Here is a 23,108-nt window from a genome sequence, read left to right as displayed (position 1 = left end):
GACTGCATAGATAAAAAACAAACTAGCTTAGCAAGAACTCTGTAACGACACGCACGCAAGGTTGAAAAGCCAATAAATCCTCACCGCTCGAGTGCTGAATGCAAATTGGTGCCCATTCATGCTGCTCAAAAAGGACAAACGCACTGATTTCTTTCGATAAGCAAAAGCCGTGACAGATTACAAGTGTTTTTATTATCTATGGAATAATTGCAGAATAATTACAACAAGCATTGGCAATTAATTATTCAATACGCATTGGTGGTGGTGATTCAATCACATAAGAATGTACTTATCGATAATCTCCGACATAGTGTCGGTGAAGCGATAGCGGAATGTGGCATCGATTTCGAACGATTCGACGATCAGTCGGACTTTGGTTTGTTCGTCGCGAATGAAATCGTCAAACGGTGCGGATCCATCCATGAGTGGTTTGGCGATTTCCATCGGGACGAGAATGGTCATATTGAAGAGGCAATTTTCAACCAGCCCAGCCAGATGGTAATGCTCACAGGACGCGTCGAAATCGTTGCGAGGAAGAATCTGAGCGATGCTCAAGCCATTCTGGGCGAGTTCGTCACTCAGTGCGACGTAGTAGGCGTTTAACAGAGTGGTCAGATGTTTGGCGCGAAACTCACTCACGCTGCCCAATGAGATCACAGTGAAAACGTCCAACGCCGGTGGTGCGTAGCGCGAGAGTTGAAAGTCCAATAGCATTCCAGCGGTCGGGATCGGTTGACGGCCTGTACGATTAGAAACTAGCAGATAGGAGGTGTCAATTTACAAGAATATAAGTATCAATCAAATCGGACAGCAGATCCGCCATCATGAATCGATAATTTTCACAAGTGTCCCACGCTTTTATGCCCATATCTGAAATGCAATTTTCCATCAAATTTTCAAACGAAACAGGAACGGGACATTCCTTGCAGCTCGACACCAGGTCAGCCGGAAGCAGCGTCAGATGCCGAAACAGAATACTATCAATCAGGCCGGCCAGTTTGTACTCCTCGCAGGATTCCCGGTAGTGATCCCCGGGAAAAACCCCATCCACATCAATTTGGAGCCACTCCAACTCACTGCGCAGAAACTCGTAGTACAATTTTGATAACCGATCCATGTAGACGGCCCGAAAGGCCCGGGTCGTGGTGGTGTTCAACAGGGACATCACATCGTACGCCGGCGGGGAGTACCTGGCAATTTGGAAATCTATCATGACGCAACTCCACGGCTCTTGGCACTCGTGGAAGGGGGTGTTCTCAAAGTTGAACGGATTTGGCCGCACGATGTCGGAACGCTTGCGACGACGCTTCTCACCGTTAGCAACACTCAGTAGCTGTTGTTGTTGCTGCTGCGGCTGACCGTCAGCACCGCTCTCGCCTGCTGCTGCATGTGAGAGAGAGAAAAGAGTGGTGCTATTATCAAAACCTCTACTGTAGTGGCAAACAGAAAAGCACATTTGTTAGGTTTTCGCTTTATAGTAATGCGCTGGTTAACACTGACTGCACACAACAAAAAGTGAAACATGGATGCAATTCTAATAACATTTATTATTTAATGAGTACCAAACATTAAAGTTATCAAAAATGGTGCAATCAACCACATGAAATAGGTTGAAATGGGTTGATAAAGGTGAATACCCATAAACGCATAACAGTCCCATGTGATTTTTTGGAAAAAATGAGGTATCCATTGTTGACTACCTGTACTTTACAATCGGTTTATAAGATTTGTTATTCATGTACAAAGATGCTATAATCTATACTTACGAATGTATCCTTGGAAAATTACAAACTTTGGGCACGTGTAGTTTATCACGTTGTTTTGCGACTGTCAACAAACGCAGATCGCCGTGGCCGAGAGCCGAGATAAGAGAGTCTGTTAGACAAAGAGCGCTCATCTTAGGGTGATTACAGTAGATTTATCATCACCGGGCGAAGCGATAATATACGATGAATAACAATGCACATTTCATGGAAAAATACTAATGCCGCGGATACACTTGGATGACAAGCGATGAGCGTGAGCATTATTTGTATAATAATTATGAGCACTATACAACAACTATGCAAAAACGATACACTTCCATCGAAATAAGTTGCTGCATCTTGATTGTGACTGGAATAATTTGCACACAAGTAACCACAATTGTTCAGTACCAAGTGTGCTGCTAGGGGATGTGCTCATAATTTACAATGCTCATGTTCATAGTTTCTCATACAAGTGTATTCACGGTATAACTATCTCAGAAGCAGAATAGTATAAATATTTTCTGGGTTTTTATGGCTGTACGCTTGACATGTCACTTTGTTAAGAAAAGCGAGATTTTCGACGAAGTTCAAACTAAAAAATATGTCGAATGCAAGAATGGCGAAAATGGCCTGACGTTGACATTCATTTCATAGTCGTGGTCAAAGTATATTAAAAGCTACAAAACAAAGTCGATAGGAACACAAAATATGAATATTTAATTCTATTCTTCTGAAAACCAAAAGTCACCCTTCTACCGAATCTATTTTTTCTGCCTTCAAACGTATGACGAAGTGAATCCAATGACGTTTAAATGTGTTTGGGACACAATTGAAACTCGTATGACGGATTTGGAATCAAGTGTGTGAGATTGTTATCAGTATCTCAACAATGTGTGACTGTTTATTCAGGGGGGGCGTCTTTATCTAAGGTCCAGGATAAAATCGCTTTGCTGCTATGAGATGCACGCACGCTTAGTAGATAGAAAGAACAGTGTTGGCAAAATCACCAATCAAATTATATTTTTCCGCTCTCATACGCTCTCAATATCACGCGTGATATTTGAACAAAATATCATGCTTGATATTGATTTTACAAGCTCCTTCGATATTGCGAGACTGTTCACAACGTGCACAAATCAAGCGGAGAGTTGACTAGACACAAAAATGATTCGTTCTCTTAGAAAGAGAAAGAATAGTTTGCTATCTCTTCTTACTGTTCACCGATGGCAGACACGAAGTGACTGCTGCCAGTCGTTATGGAAGTTTCGGTTACGTTCGGGTGTAAAGCAAAAACCATTAAGGGGAAGTTTACCGGCCCGAAAATAAAAAATATTTTCGGTACCTTTATACTTTTCTAAAAATATTGAGAAAAATTATCAAAAATCCAAGAAAATCAGTTTCTTCCTTAGATTTTTGTCAATAATTACATGTAAACATAATTTTTTCTATCTCATCATGAAAAAAATGCACTCTCAGCAAAACATAAAAGTCGATGTTTTGTGGTTTTTTGAGTCCAACTTTACGTCATAATGACTTGTAAAAATTGTTTTTGCACGTGAATTTACTTTGAAAAATTAGAAAAAATGTGATGTTCTTAGATTTTTGATACCTTTTTCCAATATTTTTAGAAAAATCAAAACGTAATTATTTTTTCGGAGCGGTGAGATTTCCCTTAAACTCAATCTCACAGTTTGGTGAGATTTGCAGATGCTGAGTTTCGTTACCTCGATATTCCGAGCTGCGATATCACAGCTTGTAAAATTGTGTTACTCTTTAAAATCTTGAGCATAATAAAGTTAAAAAAAATATGCAGTTAATAACTGCCGGTAGTCACAAAAAAATTGCCGATACACGGTAAACATTTTTTCCGAAGGCTTGGCAAAAAATTTCAACTGTGATAAATTTTGCTTTGCCAATCTCATGGCAATTGAAGGTTTTACCGAGATGCTTGCCGAAGGTTCGGCTATTGGATTCTCAGCAATCTTTTTTGACAAGCTCTGCGAAAAAAATTAAGTGTGTGCACACTCAATCTAGCTCGATAAAATCTCCAACAGCTGATTGTCTCGGCATTTACTTTTGTTGATATCTCTGCAAAAATCTAATTTGTTAGCTGAGTCTCGACAATTGTTTTGCTGAATCTCAGCAAAATAAATTGCAGAACTACTCGACTGTTGAAATGTTGGCAAACAAAATTAAGTGTGTAGATTCTTGTAGGGTATCTAGTAGTTTTTTCGGAAATCATAAGTCACCATCTTGAATTCCAAAATGACATTGGACATCGATATTCGGTTTCCGCTCGTCTTCCCATGCCGTTAAAGAAGTTCACTGCCACAATGGGGTCATGCAGTAAGAGAATGTTCAACTAAATTCTAGGTAGAGCCGGAATTAGAGCGTAACAGCCTTTGTAAATAATGACTTCTATCGATGATTTCTAGGCACTCAAGGCACGCCTACGCAAACCAATAGGACCTTTGTCTTTCCCTACCCGATGGTGTGGTTGATTTGCGTTGGCGAGCCTTAACTTTCTAGAGATCATCGAAAGAAGTCATTGTTTACAAAAGCTGTTACGCCCTAATTCCAGCTCTATCTAGAATTGTCCACTAACAGAGAGTTAAGATAGACAGCACAGAACAGAAGTGGATGTGTGAAATATTAATTAGTGTATCGAAAAGTGGGAGAACAATTTTGTTCATCAAGCGATGCTTCTGGATGCGCTTCACACCATCAAAGCATCTTGGATACAACATGTTCACTAACGCCACATTTTGAAAACAATAGTGCAAAGAATTATACGCTCTGCGGTTCCACCATCTGGAATGTCTTGATTTCTCGAATAACTTTGCCGAAGACAGCAGATTTCTAGATGGTCTGAGTTTGGGAAGGAATTCCGAACTATCTGGAACTGACCATACATAAGGCATTGGCCCCCCTGAAGAACTTTACCATAGACGGAATCTTTGTAGACGGTCAGGATTTTGAGCTATAGGGATGCACATGTACGTGATATACATGTAGGGGAAAGTGAGCCAATTTCACCAATGGGGCAATGGGCAACCCGCTTAAAAATCAATTCATTGGACATATTTTTCAAAAAAAAAACAATCTGTTGCAGGCTTCATGCTTGAAGCCTAGTTGAACTATTCATTTAACATATTAGTGTAAACATATTAGTGTAAAAAATACTCTTCTCTAATGCGAATATTTTTTCATACGGTGTTACCATTACAACGTCATCCCATCTATCTGTGAAAATCGCCGAATTCTGCGTATTAAAGATATATAGAGATTAAAATTGAGCATAGTACATCATGGCGCTTAGAAAAATCGAGGGTAATTCGAGATTGGCGTATTATCCTCGATGGAGCTTATAAGAGTAATTTAGGGCGAATTTGACACCAGTGGAGAGTTGGTAAGAGCGACATACTTTGGAGAGATTACGAAATTTATGGACATCCAACCAGATAACTCAACGCACCAAATCCGAATTTTCAATTCAAACGTTAGATCTGTGCATTTTAACGCCAGCGAGACGTGGTGTATGTTAGCGGATAACACTCAAAAGTTGCAGGTCTTCATCAACAGATGCTTGCGGTATATAATTCATGCCTGGTGGCCTCACAACTGGATATCGATGTAATCAGAAGCCGAAATCAACAGAAATTCGAGAACGCAAGTGGACGTGGGTCGGCCACACACCACGAAGTGATGGAGTGGAATCAGGCAGAACAACTCAGCAGAGGCAGACCCCCATAGCCTCATAGCAACGGAGCCTCAACAAGGAAATACAGGAAGACAACAGGTCAAGGCAAAAACGAGCAGCCTCCCAGGATGGAAGTCTTTCACTTTGGCTCTATGCACCACTAGGGGTGTGCAGTAGACTGATGCAAAATTTGAAACTTCCGCTCCACAATTTACAAATGATTCCAAGTTGGGTAGTGGTTGGCCACCGAAAATTTGAACTCATTTAATTAGAAACTGACTTAGCACAAACCATTTGAAGGAAAACCAAAGTTTTTGTTCATATCTATCTCAAAATCCATAATTTTACTATGCTTTTAATAATGATAGCTGTGCTTGTAGGAAATTTTCCCAGCTACAACTTTGTTCAATACCACTTTTCGATCAAATGTAAAAAATAAACATTATTAATTATTCAAGTATGACCTATACCTAGATATTATCCATCTCATATCTTCCCTCTCCTTGAGCATGAGCATGAGCTTGATTGACCGCCCACGGTTGCTACTCTGTTATTGCCAGACCAGCTGTAATTACACAGAGAACCAATAAACGATGCTTGGAACTAGCAATCATCCTCAATGTGTAAAAACTGGTGATCTCGAATTAGACAATACCAGCGCCAGCCGCGCCTGAACGCAGGTCAAGAAAGGAATGGGTAGGAATGTGTTGACGTGACACTCGCTTTGATGGAAGCCGAGGAGTCCTCTGCACTTCCACGAGGAATCACAGGTATGTTGGGTAAGAGGGTTGGGTTTGCAGCAGGGTTCATTTTGGTAAACGATAAGCTGAATTGATGTCCTAACGATCGTATAACGCGAAGGAGCTTGGGATTGAACCCACGGTCTTCTGCTCAGTTAGCAAAAACGTTTGCTACTAGGCAAACGAGCTCCTTTTTAATCATCGAGTTGCTGTTATTACCATGTAGTCATATTAACAAATAACACGATGGACGAATCTTGATGTGGATGGGCTTGAGATTAGACTCAGGATTCTGCTCAGTAAGCAAAAACGGTTGCTCTAAGGCCACCGAGCTCCTCATATCACATCATACCGTTACTCAAGTTGTTATAACTATTCAAACCCGGCACCGACGACAATGAAAGGTTTAGCAAAATACACGATAAACAAGCGATCTAACCATACATTTTTAATATGAAAGGACCTGGGACCACGTTTTTCTGCTCAGTAGGCAAGCCACTGCAACCGACGATCTTTCAAATCCGAAAACAAAAGACTACGAAAAAGTATTTAGGACTTGATCAAATTCCATTATCACGCGACGTTTAATGTTTCAATTTGCTCTTTACGCATTGTTCAGGCAATCATAACAAGCTATAACCGATGTGACGATTGTTTAAAGTAATATGAGTAATATGAGTATTACTGTACAAATTACAGTACATTGTAGAAGTTACCTCATTATTCTGCACCGCCATCGGTTTTTATTTCTGGATCTTGAGTTGTTTTGGTGATATAATTACTTGCGGCATACTATTTTGGGCGCCCATATAGGCGTGTACTATGTAGGGTAGCTCAACTCTCGTCGTGATGGTGGGATATAGCAGACAAATTAGAGACGAAACATTAGAGAGGAAACAAAGAGGTATTAGTATTAGTTATATCTAAACAAACAAAACGATGTCAGTCAAAATTGGATTCCTTAGCAACAAAAACAAGCAATGACACCGATAATGACCATGCATCAGAACCCTAGTCTTAACTTCTTCAACCTAGGCAATAACGAATAGAAGATTAGGAATCACATAGATGAAGACTAACTAACTCATTTTTTCCTTGTTTCAAGATCATCCTCGGTGGACAAAGCCGAGTCTTGTCACTATCAACAAGGCATAAAAAGTAACAAGGAGTAAGATGTGTTCATTGGATTACTGAAAAATCCTGTTCCCCTAGTTTGAAGTAGTAAGGACTAGGAATCGGTGGTAGATCTTACATCCCGTAACGTACCACGGAAAGGTGATCTACCCACGCTACGGGGCCATCTCATATCTTCCCTCTCCTTCGGTACAAAAGTTATTCAAGCTTTTTTTTATTATTATTAAATTATCATTCATATTTTAGTTACACCCTTAAATGCACCATATTTATGTTTATTTCAATGAGTTTACAATCAGCACATGAATTATACATAAAAAATGTAGTGTCAAACAGAAAAATTACAATCAATTGCTTTCGATATGGTTTAGTATGAATCTTTGAAGACTCTAAATCGGTACTATATGGCCGTTCCAAATTAACAACGTGACATATGGGCATCGTCTTACTTCGTTCCGTGATAATCATTTTCATTTCATTTTCATTTTCAAGCACAGAAGGGGGTCATAGGGCCAAGTCACCAGCGAAAAATCGCTGTCCATACTGCACCAGGGTAGAGGTATTAGATTTGGCATCACAGAATAATAACCACGGGGTCAAATGAATCCTGTTTACGATACCGGATAGTAAGGAAAGCTGTTGAACATAGTAACAGAGTAACAGCAATAATAGTGAAAGTTAGGAAAATAAGCAGGAAGAGATGGTTGATTTGCAATGGCTATCGACTCTGTTATATGGCCTACCGTATCAGATTCAAATTTAATGTCGTTTAATATTGCGCTTATTACTTTTATCTTTATTCTAAGCAATCTCCTTTCATACTTGTTTGTTTTAAAGTGAACTGGATGAAATGATTGTTTTATCAAAATTATGTTAAAGTTAACTACTATTCATATTTGCTAAATAATACCTAAATGTAATTTTTAATTTTATGAAGATAAGTTGCTCAGAATAGCAGCCTGTAATTCCGTACCAGAATCCGCCTCCAATTTAATGTCTTTTGTGGATTCGTAGTAGCAAAGTTGTGCTAAAAGCTAAATAGTTACCTAAAAATACTACCTAAATCGTTCACAATCAGAGCCGGGCCACTGATGAAAACCAAAACTACAACCCTGAAAAAACGAATCGATATTTTCGAAGGCGAACACAACCTATTCTTGCTAGTGATTCTGTCCAATTGTTAGGTATCCAAAGTATAGTCATTCGTAAATTTATTATTGAATATATGGATGAATTATCTATCATTGAATAACTATTATTTACGATAATTACATGAAAGAAATAACATATAAACTACAAACAAAACGTGACTACTAAAATCTCAAAAAGATATTCTCAAGTATATTTCACGCAACCAGGAATCTCAAAACCATTAGACGCTATAATGATACTCTGCACATGCTAGACACAAGAAAAGGCCAAAAAGCAAGCGTCCGACACACAAAACCCGCCAAATCCACTGGCAGTCACAATCAACGATTCTACGAATCGCGAGCGCTCACGAATCATAAAACCGCTGACTGCGACACTCTGAAAGCGAAAATGACAGGCTCTATGCGTCAAACACTCGCCCTCCAATCTCCACCCGCATCCAACAGCACAAATCTCCATTACAACATCTAACGAATTCAAAACTCCGAAAATCACTCATCTATAGCAAGTGAGTGGAAGCAACCCTGCATGCAACTATTCTTCATGATACGCTTTGTCTGTCTATCTTTCTATTAGGCCTGTGGACATGTGTTAGCTTCGAAACTTCTAACCAAACTAGGAAAATTTTGAAATTACAAAAAAAAAATATTCAAAGGTAATTACAAGCAAAATACATATTGATTATTTTACGCAAAACCGAGCAAGTAATATTAAATCTCTTGTATTGTATGCTAATGCTAATTGACTGTAACAAAAATAATATGCTTAAATAAAATAAAATATTAATAAAATGATATGCAAAATTAACTAGAAGGTCATTACTTTATTGGTGAGAAGTTTCTAATAAGCCCTCCCAGTTCCTCTGTATACAGAACAAATCTGATACTATAATCAGAATTGCTCAGTCTGCATGAAGCAGCCGATTTCATCAAGGAAGTTCTATAAACAACCAAGAATTAATCGTTTGAGGTATACTGAAGCATTAAGAAGGTGATATGTGTCACTATGGGAAATCATCATCGTTGCAAATATAAAGAAATTAAACATAACCCTTTGCTTCAGTACCGTCAACCTCCATGTCCATGGGAGGGTACTTCGTTCCGTGATAATCAAGTTCGAATTGAATATGCGTAACCTAAGTGTCCCTGCATATGATTAGTGTTCAAAAATCAAAACAATTCAAGTTTAATCATGTGCATAAAAGCAACACGTAGCACTGACCCCTACTCCAAATCTTGCCACCACCCTTCAACCCCCCCATGCTTTTCTAGTGAACGTGACGGAAAAAACGCTCCAAAAAAGCGAAGACGAACTGAAAGATATCATCTTGAATGCGATCTTTCTCAAGCCAATTGCGTCGATCAAAAGCTGCAGCATACTGCACTCGGTCGAAGATCTTAGCACCGATTCTACCGTTGTGTCTCACTCGAACCGGAACAGCAAACGGTACATCGCAACGAGGAGATGTACAACCGGATCAACGTCATCCTACTACCACCTAAGACGGAGCAGCAACAACAATGCCTTAATATTTTGCAAATCCGTCCTCACTCGCATTCAGAACTGCCGTCCTGGTTGCGTTCCTATCCTGTGGCAGTGCCACCACGAGGAGACGATTTTTTTTTTGCAAATCGGTCACGTTCAAATTTCCAATTTTTCTTGCAAGTGGGTGATTTCCCCTTTATTACCTAACAGGAGGTCTTCAAGATTCCAGGATCGCCAGAAATATGAAAATCTGACGTTATAATTATAGGCAAATCACCCACGACGCAGCTAATAAATGTTCAACTTACCCGTGCAGCAGCTTGAATCCAAATGTGAAAGGCCAATTGTCAGGAAATGTGTATGAAAAGTCATAGCCTACCTAGTTATTATCCATCTCACCATATCATACCACCGAATGGGTTGTCAAACTGTAGTTATTATTTAATGTAAAACAGCACACAAGATCAAGCCAAGTAAAAACAATTAAATGTATAGGCTAGTTTTACACATAATTTTTTTGGCGGGATAACTACTTTTTAGTTGGAATCTCGAGCAAAGTTTGAGATCAAATTTAAATCAAAATTAGCTGTTATGGTGTAATTTCTTTTTATTACTCCAGATGATCTAGTTTTATATGGATTAACGATTAACACAACAAAAATGAAATATTTTTTTTTTCTTCGGAAAACTAACGTTGCTTTCAATTAAATCAATTTGATTTTGCATTCATTACGTAACTGAATACGGGCCTGTCATAAATGGTTAGCATACATGCTTCTCATGCTGAAAGACTTGAGTTCAAATCGCACCCCGGACAAGTAACGAATGACCTAAAATGTGTTAAACAATACAAATAAACAATCACCCATATTCTCATTTTCGTTCGAACCGTATTTTCCATACAAAAAGAGGGTTTTTAGTTGAGATGAAATTAAATTAAATTTTCAACAATACGTTAACAGCAAACTTGAGGTTAAGTTGCTTTCATTTAAAAAACTCTTGACTACATAATGAAAGCACAATATGATACAACAATTGAAATCATGGTGAAGTTTTATTTTGATAGAAACAGCAAACTTTAATATCGGTTTGCATTCATTTAGAGTCGGTTAACACTTTACTCGGAATGACATCCAATTAGCGAACTTACAACTAAAAAGCACCCAAATGAGAAAGTCCCTAATGAGCGAATGATAATTGTACTCTGTCCCAGGAAAGTTGAAAAAATTATCAACGCGTGGTGCTGGGAAACTACAACCCTAAGGCTAACGAAGGAACGAAATAAACATTTTTTAAGTCTCAGTTGCCAATCTTTTTTTCCCCCAAGAACAGCCAATCACAATCGAATTTATTCTACAACAAAGCGAACATTCTGTATTCCCTTTTTTTTTCATTCAACCCAACACGTACCCATCAACGATTTGCATTATCATATCACTTATCCGATGCCGATAGTCCTCGTACCGCTCGAACCCATTCAGACTGGCTTGGACGAAAACTGCCGGCTTTCGCGATTCGTCGAACCAATCGGCACCGTTCACTATCTCGTAGCAATCCGGCGTCGGGGGCCAGTGAAAGTACATGCAACTTTCAATCAACCCCGCCAGATGGTACTCGCGGCACGATTCCAGGAATACTGCCCTTGGCAACAGATCCTCCACGTCAATCGAGTCGATTTCTGCTAGAAGGGAGCCTAACTCGTCGTAGTAAATATTTTTCCAAGCTTTGAGGTGTTTATTGCGGAACGAACTAAGCGTTGATATCATGATAAGCGACATCACATCGTACGCTGGTGGAGCTAGACGAGAAAACTGATAGTCGACGAGGATTGCATTGACGGGCACTGGAAGAGACCGGGGTTAGTTTTAAGCGTTGTGAGTGGTTATGTGGGGTGTTAGGTGGATGTATTTTACCTGGATCGCTGTTCGGTGCGGTTTTCTCCGGTTCTTCATATTTAAACATTAGATTATTGTTCCACAAATCACCATGGTTGAAAACATTCCTGTACTCTGTTGAAGGTCGGGCAAAGTCGTAAATTTTTCTAATCACTTCTGGAAACTTTTCCAGAATAAAATCTAGTTTATCGGAATTCTTGTATTTATCAATACGTTTTATCAGCTCACACAAAGCTTTGATTGCATTGTCCAGATTCGTTTTGCGGACATATTTATCGTCATCTATGTAGACATTCTCGTTCAGATGAACGGAGTAGAGTTTCATGATTGGCTGCTTGGTGCGTTCTTCCAGCACAAGAGAAGCAGCATGCAACTTGGCAACGGTTTTCAGTGCTACTTCCAAATGTGCAAAATCTAACAAACTCTTATTGTTCTCCAACATTTGATAGCCTTCCGCTTTAAGATTTTCAAAAACAAGCAGTTTTTCGCCTTTTGTAAGGTATGCCCTCGGAGCGAAAGGTTTCGTTCCTATCGTAACGTCCTGTAGTCTTGGTATAAGGTGGGTGTAGAGTTGAATTTCCTTCCTGAAACAGCCCATTTCCCGTACGTAATCTGCCAGTTTTGGCACCTGTTCTGGTAAAATTTTCAAAAAGAAGCTGAGATATTCTTCCTCCGCGTATTCTTCTTCCTCTGCCGAATAATGCACCATTTTTTCCCGCAACACCACATTCAAGAAGTAATGATCACCGAGATAACCGATAGGCTCTTCGCTTAATCGCTTCACATGATACGACAGAACTCGGAACTTCGCGTTATATTTATCGCGCTTCTCTTGAAGATAACGCTTCACAACCAACTCGACATCCTCTTCCGTGAGACCGAGCGCGACGGGATCGACCATGATAGCGGTGGTAGATTTGCTACGGGACGATAACGGTCGTGTGCCGAAACGTGTTCCTAGTACGGAAGCTGCTGCCGAACTGATAACAAGATGCCCTGGAGCTGCACCTTTTGGATAAGTCTGGAATGAGGAATGGGAGGTGGTAAATATAAAAGATAAAATACTTCAGTAGCGTCTGCTGGGGGTGGGTCAATGATAAGAAATGACAACTAGATAAGGTAACAATTGATAGGAAACTCATTCATAAATTCTACGAACCTAATCGTTCTTCAAATTACCTGGCAACATAATGTACTCATTAGAGGGTTTTCATTTATCGGTTCGTTAATCGATTAGTTGATTTTCCGAAAAAAAAATTAATGTTAAACATCATTTCAAATAATGAGACAATTTGAAAGGGACCGGGACTGAACACAAATTACGTCCCCTTCTTCTTCTTCCTCTTCGCATTTCAAGCTTATTGCTTATGGCATATTAGCTTATTGCGTGCTCTCAACTGAGTGTTCTAGATGCACTTCCACAGTTATTAATTGAGAGCTTTCGATGCTTGCTACCATTTTTGCATTGGTATAATTGTGTGGCAAGTCCAATCATACTCTATGCCCAGGGAGTCGAGAAATTTTCCAACCCGAAAAATTCCTAGACCGGACCGGGAATCAAACCCAGTCACCTCCAGCATGGTCTTGCTTTGTAGCTGCGCCTTTACCGACTGAGCTAAGGGAGGTAACTGAAATGAACACGAGAGCTAACCGGTTGGCGAAACTGCCCCACTTTCCCCTAACTATATTTAATTTAATTTAAATTTACTTTTCGTTTCGAAGGAAGAAACGGCTGCAGAAAGTTACAATTTCAAAGAAGTTTGAGCACAAACAAAACTGATTCAAACAAACATTGATACCGAAATCCTAACACGAGCGATAACTACTGTTTTCGGGTTTCAAGACTAACAGATCATCGGAATGGTCAACGGACCATTTTAAAACAGGGCGATGAGGTTTTAAACATTATTTTAACTGCTAAGCAACTTGCGCTTCACAAATTCAGCAAGATTTGAAATATCTTTGATATCGTGTGTGTGTTTTGCGTTTGGTTGGTCCGGCTTTTTCAATTGTTGGTCTTAAAACAGAAAACTTGAAAACCAATTTTTAATCCTTCTACTTCCTGACTTTCATGCTCTTACGCGAGCTTTCGACTGTGTTCTTGAAGCACTTCCACAGTGTTTAATTGAAAGCGATAAATCCTGAAATGATAAATTGTGACAATGCACTTCACTTCAAACATTTGGGAATCTCTTTTCAATTGCCACAATAATTAGGTATTTCGAAAAAAATTAAACAACCCAAATCTGTACAAAAAGCTACACGGTCATTGAGAACAACCCCAATTTGAGTTCAGTTTACTCATAATCGCCAAAAGTGTAGGAACTCAGCGATGAGTGAATTTGTCACATGTTTTTTTTTCTGTGGAAAACTTTAATGAGGAAAATTGACGAAAAATTTCACTCAGTCTAGGAGTAGTACCAATAGACTGAATGAATGCAATCTTTAATTTTCTCATATTCGGGAATTTTTTCCTGCACAAACCTGGAAAACTTGAGGCAACTTTACTCATGGCGGCTATAGCCAGTCGTTCCTGCACTTTGTGATTTATTCGTAAACTAAACTCAAATTTGAGTCGTTCTCATTGGCCGTATATACCTACACCTAAACGGGTCCTCCGCCAGTCGTTTTTAGCCGAGACACGCACTGATGGAACTGTACAAAGTGAGTTATCGCATCTACCATTGCCTCGCGCCAGCGAACCTGAAATTGAACAAACCTTGCTGCTAAATACAACACGACCGACTGTCAATGACAGCTGATAAGACGGCAACAAATTTCGTACGGAGCTGTGACATAATTACTCACCCCAAGAATGATGACCCAGAAAGGTTCCCCCGGAGAAGGAATTTCATTCGATGTGGCCTTGAATTTGCTATCACAGACCTGACGTAACCGATCCGCAGGCTCTGCCCACACAGGAGCGATATCACAGCACTACAAGGCAACCCGTGCACTCTCACTGCAACCAGCAGCTGGAAAATGGAAATCCAAGTAAATTGCTTACACCACCGATGCCTCCTCAACTCAGCGACTAACACGTTGCCGTTTGAGAGTTTATTTACCTACCTTGCAATGCACTACACGCTATCGAGAGAGCCAGTCAGCTCTCTCCGTCTTCCTTCCCCCTCTCTCGTGTTGGCACACGTGCAAATTTTCCACAAACTGAGTGATTGTTTTTCCTGATGAGAAAAACTGTGATTGCGATCGCAATGCACGATCTCTATGAACCAAACCGACCGACGACGGTGGGCACTGTTTTCGTTATGTTGTTGCTTTCGTCTACTACGAACTGAGCAAGTAGTAGAGCAACTCAATACGAAACATGACACACACAAACAAAGGACGCGCAAACGGTTTCATTCAATAAACACTGATGAGGCACTGATTGGCATGCGCAAAAAGGGAAATGCTAGTTAATAGTAAATGTATGTAGTAATTATTATGGCATACATTGCTTTATGAATTTGTATGCGTTAGGGTTGGCGGTTTGGTAATTATTAAATTATTTGCTGATTCATTGATAGGATCGATGAAACGGTGTTGAATATGATGCAATGTCAAAAATCACTGAAGTCAACCAATAAATTGGAAGTCATGCAGAGAACAAAATGGGTATCGTTGTTTGCGGATGGAATTTTAGCCGGTATTCCTTTTTTCCCAATTCCTTGCTGCCTGAACTGCGGTAGTCAGAATACTGACTGAATGATATCTTTATTACCAATCAGACTGAGATAAGAATACGACTACCATTAACCAGGTATCATAAAAAAATAATACGAGCTAAGCCTTCATCCGCAAACAACGGTAACTCTCTGTAATTCAGTAATCAGGGACCATACGTAAATTATGTCACGTGAAATTGAGGTCATATGGATCAAAAGGTTTGATGATGCAGAATTCAATAATTTTGCACGGTGAGGAACATTTTAAAATGCTTCTATTTCTGAAATAATTCGTTTAATTGATTGTATCAATGATTCTACGGGGGAGGAACAGTCAAGGGCTACTCAATAGACGTATTATATTAAATATTCTAAGTATTCCAAAATATTTTATGAAAGCAGTAGAAATAGATTTCAATATTTCTTCCCCCACAGTAACATTCAAATTAGTTGAAAGTACTTCATTTGAAAACTATAAGCATTTTAAATTTTCTCTCCCATACCGTGCCATGCAATAATATTGAAATCAAGCCTTGTTTCAAGATGGCGGGTTTTAGAGGCCTATACCCAGGGGTTGAAACGGTCGACGTTTTTTACTACACTCGCTTCGTTGTCATGCGCGACAGTCTGTTTGTATTCATACTCTCATGCGCTACCGTCGTCTCTCTTATACAACACAAACGGTAGAACAACATTCGAGCAAAAAAAATTTATCAAATAACTATCATATGATAATAACTATGTGTGATTTCGTTCTAATTCCTCAATTTGGTGTAAATTAAACCATTTCTGATCAGAAATGTTATTATTAAGACATCATTGCTTGCTATTTTCAGAATTCACACAAGCACAACATCAGCAGCTTACGAGAAAAACTAAAATACATACATTCGTGACGATCTTCGGTGACAGTGTCGTATGACAGAGCTTGTCATGACATTTTAGTTTGGTACTGTAATTTGATTGCTCGTTTTGCAAGTGTTGGAAGCAAAGGCTGTCGATTATCACAGAAAATGTGTCGATTACGGTGACCGCTTACAAGACTGGTCTTGAAAACTGAAAATAGGTTTATTCAGTATTATTTTGAAGATCAGAAACACTGCTTCACAGAATTTCACATGTCTTCAAAATTAAGACATATCTTCAAAACGAATGAGAGCTCCATTGAACTTTAGAGAAATTTAGCAAACTTTGATAAAGTTAGATGGTTTAGTTAAAACGATCGGGGAACTTAGGTGAAGTTCAGGGAATTTTCTCCAACTCCAGGGAACTTCGTAAAATGTAAATGACTTCATAGAAGTTCAATGAATATCACAAACATTCAGGAAACCTCGTATACATTCAGGGCACTTCGTAGAGCATAAAAAAGCGTCACTGGAAATCAGTAAACTTCGTTGGTGTGGTAGCTTTGAAGAAGTTTAGGGAATTTCGTAGAAACTCAGGGAACATTGTTTAACCCAGACCAGTATTTTTTCTTCTATAATCATGTTAATCTTAAATCTTTGCGAAGCCAACGATTGTTCCGTAAACCTGAAGCTGCTGAACGCCGTCAATAGGATTTGATGTGTGGAACTGCAAGCTCAATATCTCCATCTATCGGCACTTTTGCTGTACCACCTCCTAGGCAGAAGTTTTGGCTCTACCTTTCGCGTATTTCTCGTGGCGTCACAGTGGAGCAAGTACGTGAACTGGCGATGCAGAGGTTAGGAATGAATGACGTTGAGACATTCAGACTAGTCGCCAATGGTAAGAATGTCAGCAGTCTGTCATTCATTTCGTTCAAACTCGGTATGAGTCCTGAGCTGAAAGCAAAAGCTCTTTCGACTGCAACGTGGCCAAAGGGAATACTATTCCGTGAGCTCAAGGACAACAGGAATGTTACAAATTTTTGGAACCCTTCTCGAACGCCAAATGCCAATTTATCCCACAGCATGGAGTCACCCAATTACCCGGATCACCAAGACAACGCCATGAAATAATAAGTGACAAATCCCATCGCTGCACAGAGCTCGTCAACCAACCTGTTCCTGAATGGCCGGTTTCGTCATTGCCACCTCTTTGACACATGTTTCACTTGTCTCTACCGAACTTCATCCAAACTCTTTGCCAGTCCAGCAAATTCCATTTGGCTTTTCTTATCAGCCACAGTTAGGCAGCTGTACACTGGGACGCACCGAAGTTGGCTTCATGGAAGCCCTTGTACCTCCCACCACAGTCAAGCCATTCCAGCCAGCGTTCAGCAGTCGTCCCGGCCCTGCGTGTGGGAGTAGTGCAGGGGTCTTCCAACTCGACAGCATAGGCAAGTCAACTTCTGTTATCGATTCAACGACTCCTGATCCGCTCTTTGTCTTCCAGCCAATATTCGCCTGCACCATCAAGGCATCCTTCGCAAGTTGCTCAGACTCTTGAAACTATACTTGCTCCTTCAGACTTGCTGCTGTATTTTCAGAACGTCGGTGGTATCAACTGTGTCGACGATTTTCGCGTAGCTACCTCGGATCTTTGTTACGACATCATTATTCTCACGGAGACATGGTTGGATTCACGCACGCTCTCTCGTCAGGTGTTCGGCGACGATTATGAAGTTTTCCGTTGCGATAGGAATGCTGCTAATAGTCGGAAAGTTAAAGATGGAGGTGTTTTAGTGGCTAAAAATTCTAGGTTTAAAGCAAGGTTACTAGAAAATAATGCTTGGACATGCTTAGAGCCGAGGGGGACGACTCTATCTACGATGCAAAAAAGATTGTGATTCGCTAGTGTGAGATTTGTTGACCATCTAAACTTGAGATTTAGATGTGTCGCCCCCCTCGCTTAGAGCAGGTGTGGACGTTAATTAAACTGGGCGATCGTACCTTGTTTCTCTGTGCGGTTTACTTTCCTCTCGACTGTATACGGGAGCGTGACCTCATCGAAACCCATTGCCAATCGGTTTTCTCTGTTCTGGATACCGCCAAAGCAACCGATGAAGTTATTGTGTTTGGTGACTTCAATCTCCCGGGGATTTCATGAAAAAAAAAACTCACAACGGCTTCGTCTATCCTGACATGAATCACTCTGTCATCCATTCCTACGCTTCGCTCCTTTTGGACAATTACAGCTCAGCCACTCTTTCTCAAATCAACCATATTATTAACCAGAACAACCGCAGTTTGAATCTTTGTTTTGTAAGCGCCCAGGACATGGCTCCTTTCTTATGCGAGGCGCCCACTGGTGACGTTAAGTACTAAGCTGATGCATGATTTTAATATTTCACCTGCCACCGTTTCCTACGATTACCGCAACGTCGACCATGGTAGTATCGCCGAGTTACTCTCCAATTTAGATTGGGACGACTTATTGGACACCGTTGACATTGAATCCGCCGCTCAAACTATTTCCAATGTCTTGGCATATATCATTGACAGACACGTTCCGAAAAAGATTCATCATCATACGACCCATCCACCATGGCATACGAGCGAATTTCATCGACTGAAATCCAGAAAGAGAGCCGCTCTTAGGAAGTTCACCAAGCACCGCACACTATCCCTTCAAAGTCTCTATGTCAGGATCAATCACGCATACGAGTTGCGAAAAGGTGCTTTCTTCAGTATCGACGTGGATTGCAGAGACAGCTTAAGTCACGTCCCAAGCAATTTTGGAAGTTTGTCAACGAACAACGTCATGAAACTGGTCTGCCGTCGGCTATGACACATAATGGTAACTTGGCCTCATCTACGCAAGATATCTGTCAGCTGTTCTCTGAAAAATTTGCTAGTGTCTTCACGGACGAGAGACTGAGTGACGACCATGCCCGATTGGCTGCCAGTTACGTACCACTCTCTGGCCAAACCATGAGCAGAATTGACATCAATCCCGAGATGTTTTTCAGGGCTTCCTCGAAACTCAAGTCGTCGTACAATCCGGGTCCTGACGGAATTCCATCGGCGTTCCTCAAAACGCACTTGGACAGTTTGTTGTCTCCACTGCTGCACGTTTTTCAACGGTCTGTGGACGTCGGAGTTTTCCCATCCTGTTGGAAGCTAGCGCACATGTTTCCAATACATAAAAAAATGCAACAAACAGGACGTTGGCAACTACCATGGCATTACTTCGCTTAGCGCTGTTGCTAAATTGTTCGAACTCGTTGTTATGGAACCGTTACTCGCTCACTGTAAGCCGTATATTAGTATCGACCAGCATGGTTTCATGGCTGGTCGCTCCACTGCCACTAACTTGCTGTGGCTTACTTCCTACATCTCTAACAGTATGTCGGATCGTGCTCAGACGGATGTCATTTATACTGACTTATCTGCTGCCTTCGATAAATTGAATCACCGCATATCAATCGCTAAACTGGACAGGCTTGGTATCTACAGCTGCCTTTTGCAATGGTTTCAGTCATACTTCACCGATCGCTATCTTACTGTTGTCATTGGTGATCACCAGTCCCATACGTTCGCTGCCACATCCGGCATACCCCAGGGTGGTCACCTGGGACCGCTGATTTTCCTGATTTATTTCAACGACGTGAATCTGGTAATTGAGGGACCACAATTATCTTACGCAGATCACTTTAAACTCTACCTCCGAATTCACTCAATTGAAGAGTGTTGCTTCCTTCAACGTCAGCTGAATGCTTTCGCTGATTGGTGTATTCTGAATCGTATGGAGGTTAACCCGTCCAAATGCTCGGTTATCTCTTTTTCGCGCAAGAAAGAGACTATTATGTTCAAGTATGTTTTTTAGGCACTGAAATTGAGCGCGTCAGCCAAATTAAGGACCTAGGCGTGATTCTGGATACAAAACTCTCTTTCAAGCAGCACATCTCTCACGCCGTCGACAAAGCTTCCAGAATTCTAGGGTTTATCTTAAGGATTGCCAAAGACTTCACGGATATCTACTGCCTTAAATCGTTGTACTGCTCCTTGTCTCGCTCCATATTAGAATACTGCTCGGTTGTCTGGACTCCTCACTACAACAACAGTGTCGAAAGAGTTGAGTCTGTTCAGCGACGGTTCCCAAGATATGCGTAAACTGCCGTGGACGGATCCCTTCCGATTGCCTAGCTACGAAAGTCGTTTGCAACTGATCCATCTGGAGCGCCTGTCGGTCCGAAGAGATACAGCAAGGGCATTGCTAATTGCGGATATTTTGCAAGGACGCACCGATTGCCCTGTCCTCCTTGAGCAAATTGACATCAATGTTCAACCCCGAGCCCTACGGAATAATTCAATGCTGCGCCTGCCCATGCAGCGAACTAATTATAGCATGTTCGGTGCAATCGGTGGTTTACAGAGACTTTTCAATAGGGTATCCGCACTGTTTGATTTTGACCTGACTCGCCAGCTGCTTCGCCGGAGGTTTAGTTCGTTTTTTTCTAGATCAGTTTAGTTTGTTTAGTAATGTTCCTTTTTTTACGAGATGACTATCTATGTACTTATTGATGTTTTGTTTTAGTACTTTTCATGTTCAGTTTAAGTTACATCATTGGGGCAAATAACGCCTGTTGATGTTCAGTCATATAAATAAATAAATAAATGTCTTAACAGAAATTGGGAACGTTAATTATGTTTTCAATATTACTAAAATGATCCTGGTGGTCGAGGACCTGCTGTTAATTTCAGGGCTCTTCGTTGAAATTTGATGGACTTGAAATAGTTCAGGGGATTCCGTACAAGTTTAGGAAGCTTTACAGATGTTCAAGAATATTCGTTGAAGATGCTCTGAAAACTCCTGAGAAGTTTATAGATGTTCTGAGATATTGGTAGAATAAAGAGAGCTTGAAGAAATGATTATGAATCTTGGAAGAAAATCAGTTAACTTCGTAGAACTTGGGAAAATTTTCAAGAAGTTGAGGTTGTAGATATTCAAGGAAAATTTTAAAATTATAGGGAATTTGTTCAAGTTTAGCAAAGATTGGAGAAATTCAGTGAACTTTTCAGAAGTTTCGGAAACTTTGTGTGAGCAATTTAAAAATTCTTGAAGTTACGGAAACTGCGAAAAAATCGACGGACCTTTCCAAAAATTGTAGTATACTTAATCTGGTACAAATATAAAATTTAAGACAAAGTCACAAAGAACGTGAGACCCTTATCATTCACAAGTTCAAGAGAAGTTACCATGCATATAATAGCACTGATCTCGATAAGAATATCAAATTACAAGAAAACCGAGGGGGACGACTCTATCTACGATGCAGAAAAGATTGTGCTTTGCTGTGGCTAGCTGCGCGCACGCTGAGTAGACGAGTAGAAGATTGACGACGATTCTGAAGATTTCCTGCAAAAAGATGTTGCGCGATGCAAATAGATGCGAAAAATGAAAGAAGATTTTTTGAAGATTGATTCGCTAGTGTGAGATTTGTTAAGCATCTAGAATTCATATTTAGACACATCCCCCTCGAAGAAAACCATGTTTTGCAAGTGGGTACATGTAGCTCATTATTCAAGTGCATCCACCCTGGTCGAAATTCATAAGAAACTTTTTTTTTCCTATTTTCATTGCTAACGCATGTTTTGATACTACGTTCAATAACATCCGTTACGCTTTACCACTTGAAAACGAAACAGAGAAAACAACAGCTCAAATTACTACCCGCTACATTTCATGCAGTTCAATACTCACCCGACCTACATTCTATGTTGTGATTATTCATCAATATCCATAACCAACAAGTCGTGTGCGTATGTGACGCTTCTTGAAAACACACTTTTAACTAATAGCCAAATCGAAGCTGATTGGCTAACCAAATAATACAAAGTAACTCCAAGCACCTCCCACTAGAAAAATTATTGAATGGAGTTGTCAAACAATTAACAAGTTTAGAGAACTATACAGAAATTAAGGAAAAAAAAGTACAGGAAGAATTGATTGAGTTCATATGGAGCTGAGTATAAGTTCAAGAAACTTTAGGGAAGTACAGTCAACTTTCGCTCGTTCGGCTAAACCCAAAGCCCACTTAGTGAAAGGCTTTCGTTAGTTGGATTGAGCTGTCAAAGCGGAAATTTTTTTGAGGGATACACCGATTGTTTATTATCATCAGAATCGTTTAGCAGCTATCCAAATTGTTCATCCATGAGCCCCTCGAAAATGAATCAGCACTGTCAGAAATGACGTTTACGTTCGACGTAGGTGGGCTACAGCCAGGCATGGAAAATCATTTACATTCACTTCATGCATTTATTTACATTCATTTGCCTCTAACTTTTTTCATCAACAAAATTGGGTCATTGCTGTATTACTCAAAAAAGCAGTAAATCATTTTAAATGCATCCGATTGATAGTTCACGTGTAAACAACGAACAAAAAGAAGACCACAAAAATCTCCGGGCGTAATTCCGCTCTCACAAAATTTGCGAACGAAGAACCAAGGCGAACAACAAACCAAAAATCCCGAGGGTGTATTTCCACGGCGTATCACCAGTGTTGGCAGTTCAAATGGTGGAATATTCGGGGGGTAATAACATGTAAGAATTTATCAGGGCGTATGATGTTTTCTTCCCAATTTCACGGAAAAAAAAACTTGTTTTGAGTTTTAAGTAATGCATGATGATAGATTACACTAAAGGGTGTCCCACATCAAATTGCATCACGGAAAAAAAACGCTG

At 40.2% G+C, this 23,108-nt stretch overlaps 1 protein-coding gene across 1 annotated transcript in view; it reads right to left on the bottom strand.

Annotated features, from left to right (window-relative positions):
* Positions 1–679: 679 nt before the first annotated feature.
* LOC135699440 (uncharacterized) overlaps positions 680–23,108 on the bottom strand; it is a 53,886-nt gene continuing 31,457 nt past the window's right edge. Inside the window, exons 2-5 of the mRNA XM_065219705.1 lie at positions 14,663–14,829; positions 14,457–14,577; positions 11,873–12,875; positions 680–1,383 (exon numbers count right to left, since the gene is read on the bottom strand). Coding sequence (XP_065075777.1) covers positions 773–1,383; positions 11,873–12,875; positions 14,457–14,577; positions 14,663–14,829 — 1,902 coding nt within the window. The 3' untranslated portion in view covers positions 680–772. The remainder of the gene's footprint in view (positions 1,384–11,872; positions 12,876–14,456; positions 14,578–14,662; positions 14,830–23,108) is intronic.

The sequence above is a fragment of the Ochlerotatus camptorhynchus genome, unplaced genomic scaffold (assembly GCF_037179485.1).
Source record: "Ochlerotatus camptorhynchus isolate MF236.1 unplaced genomic scaffold, CSIRO-AGI_Acam_v1.1 ptg000108l, whole genome shotgun sequence".
In the NCBI taxonomy this organism is placed as follows: domain Eukaryota; kingdom Metazoa; phylum Arthropoda; class Insecta; order Diptera; family Culicidae; genus Ochlerotatus; species Ochlerotatus camptorhynchus.
This window is presented reverse-complemented; position numbering and strand designations above follow the sequence as displayed.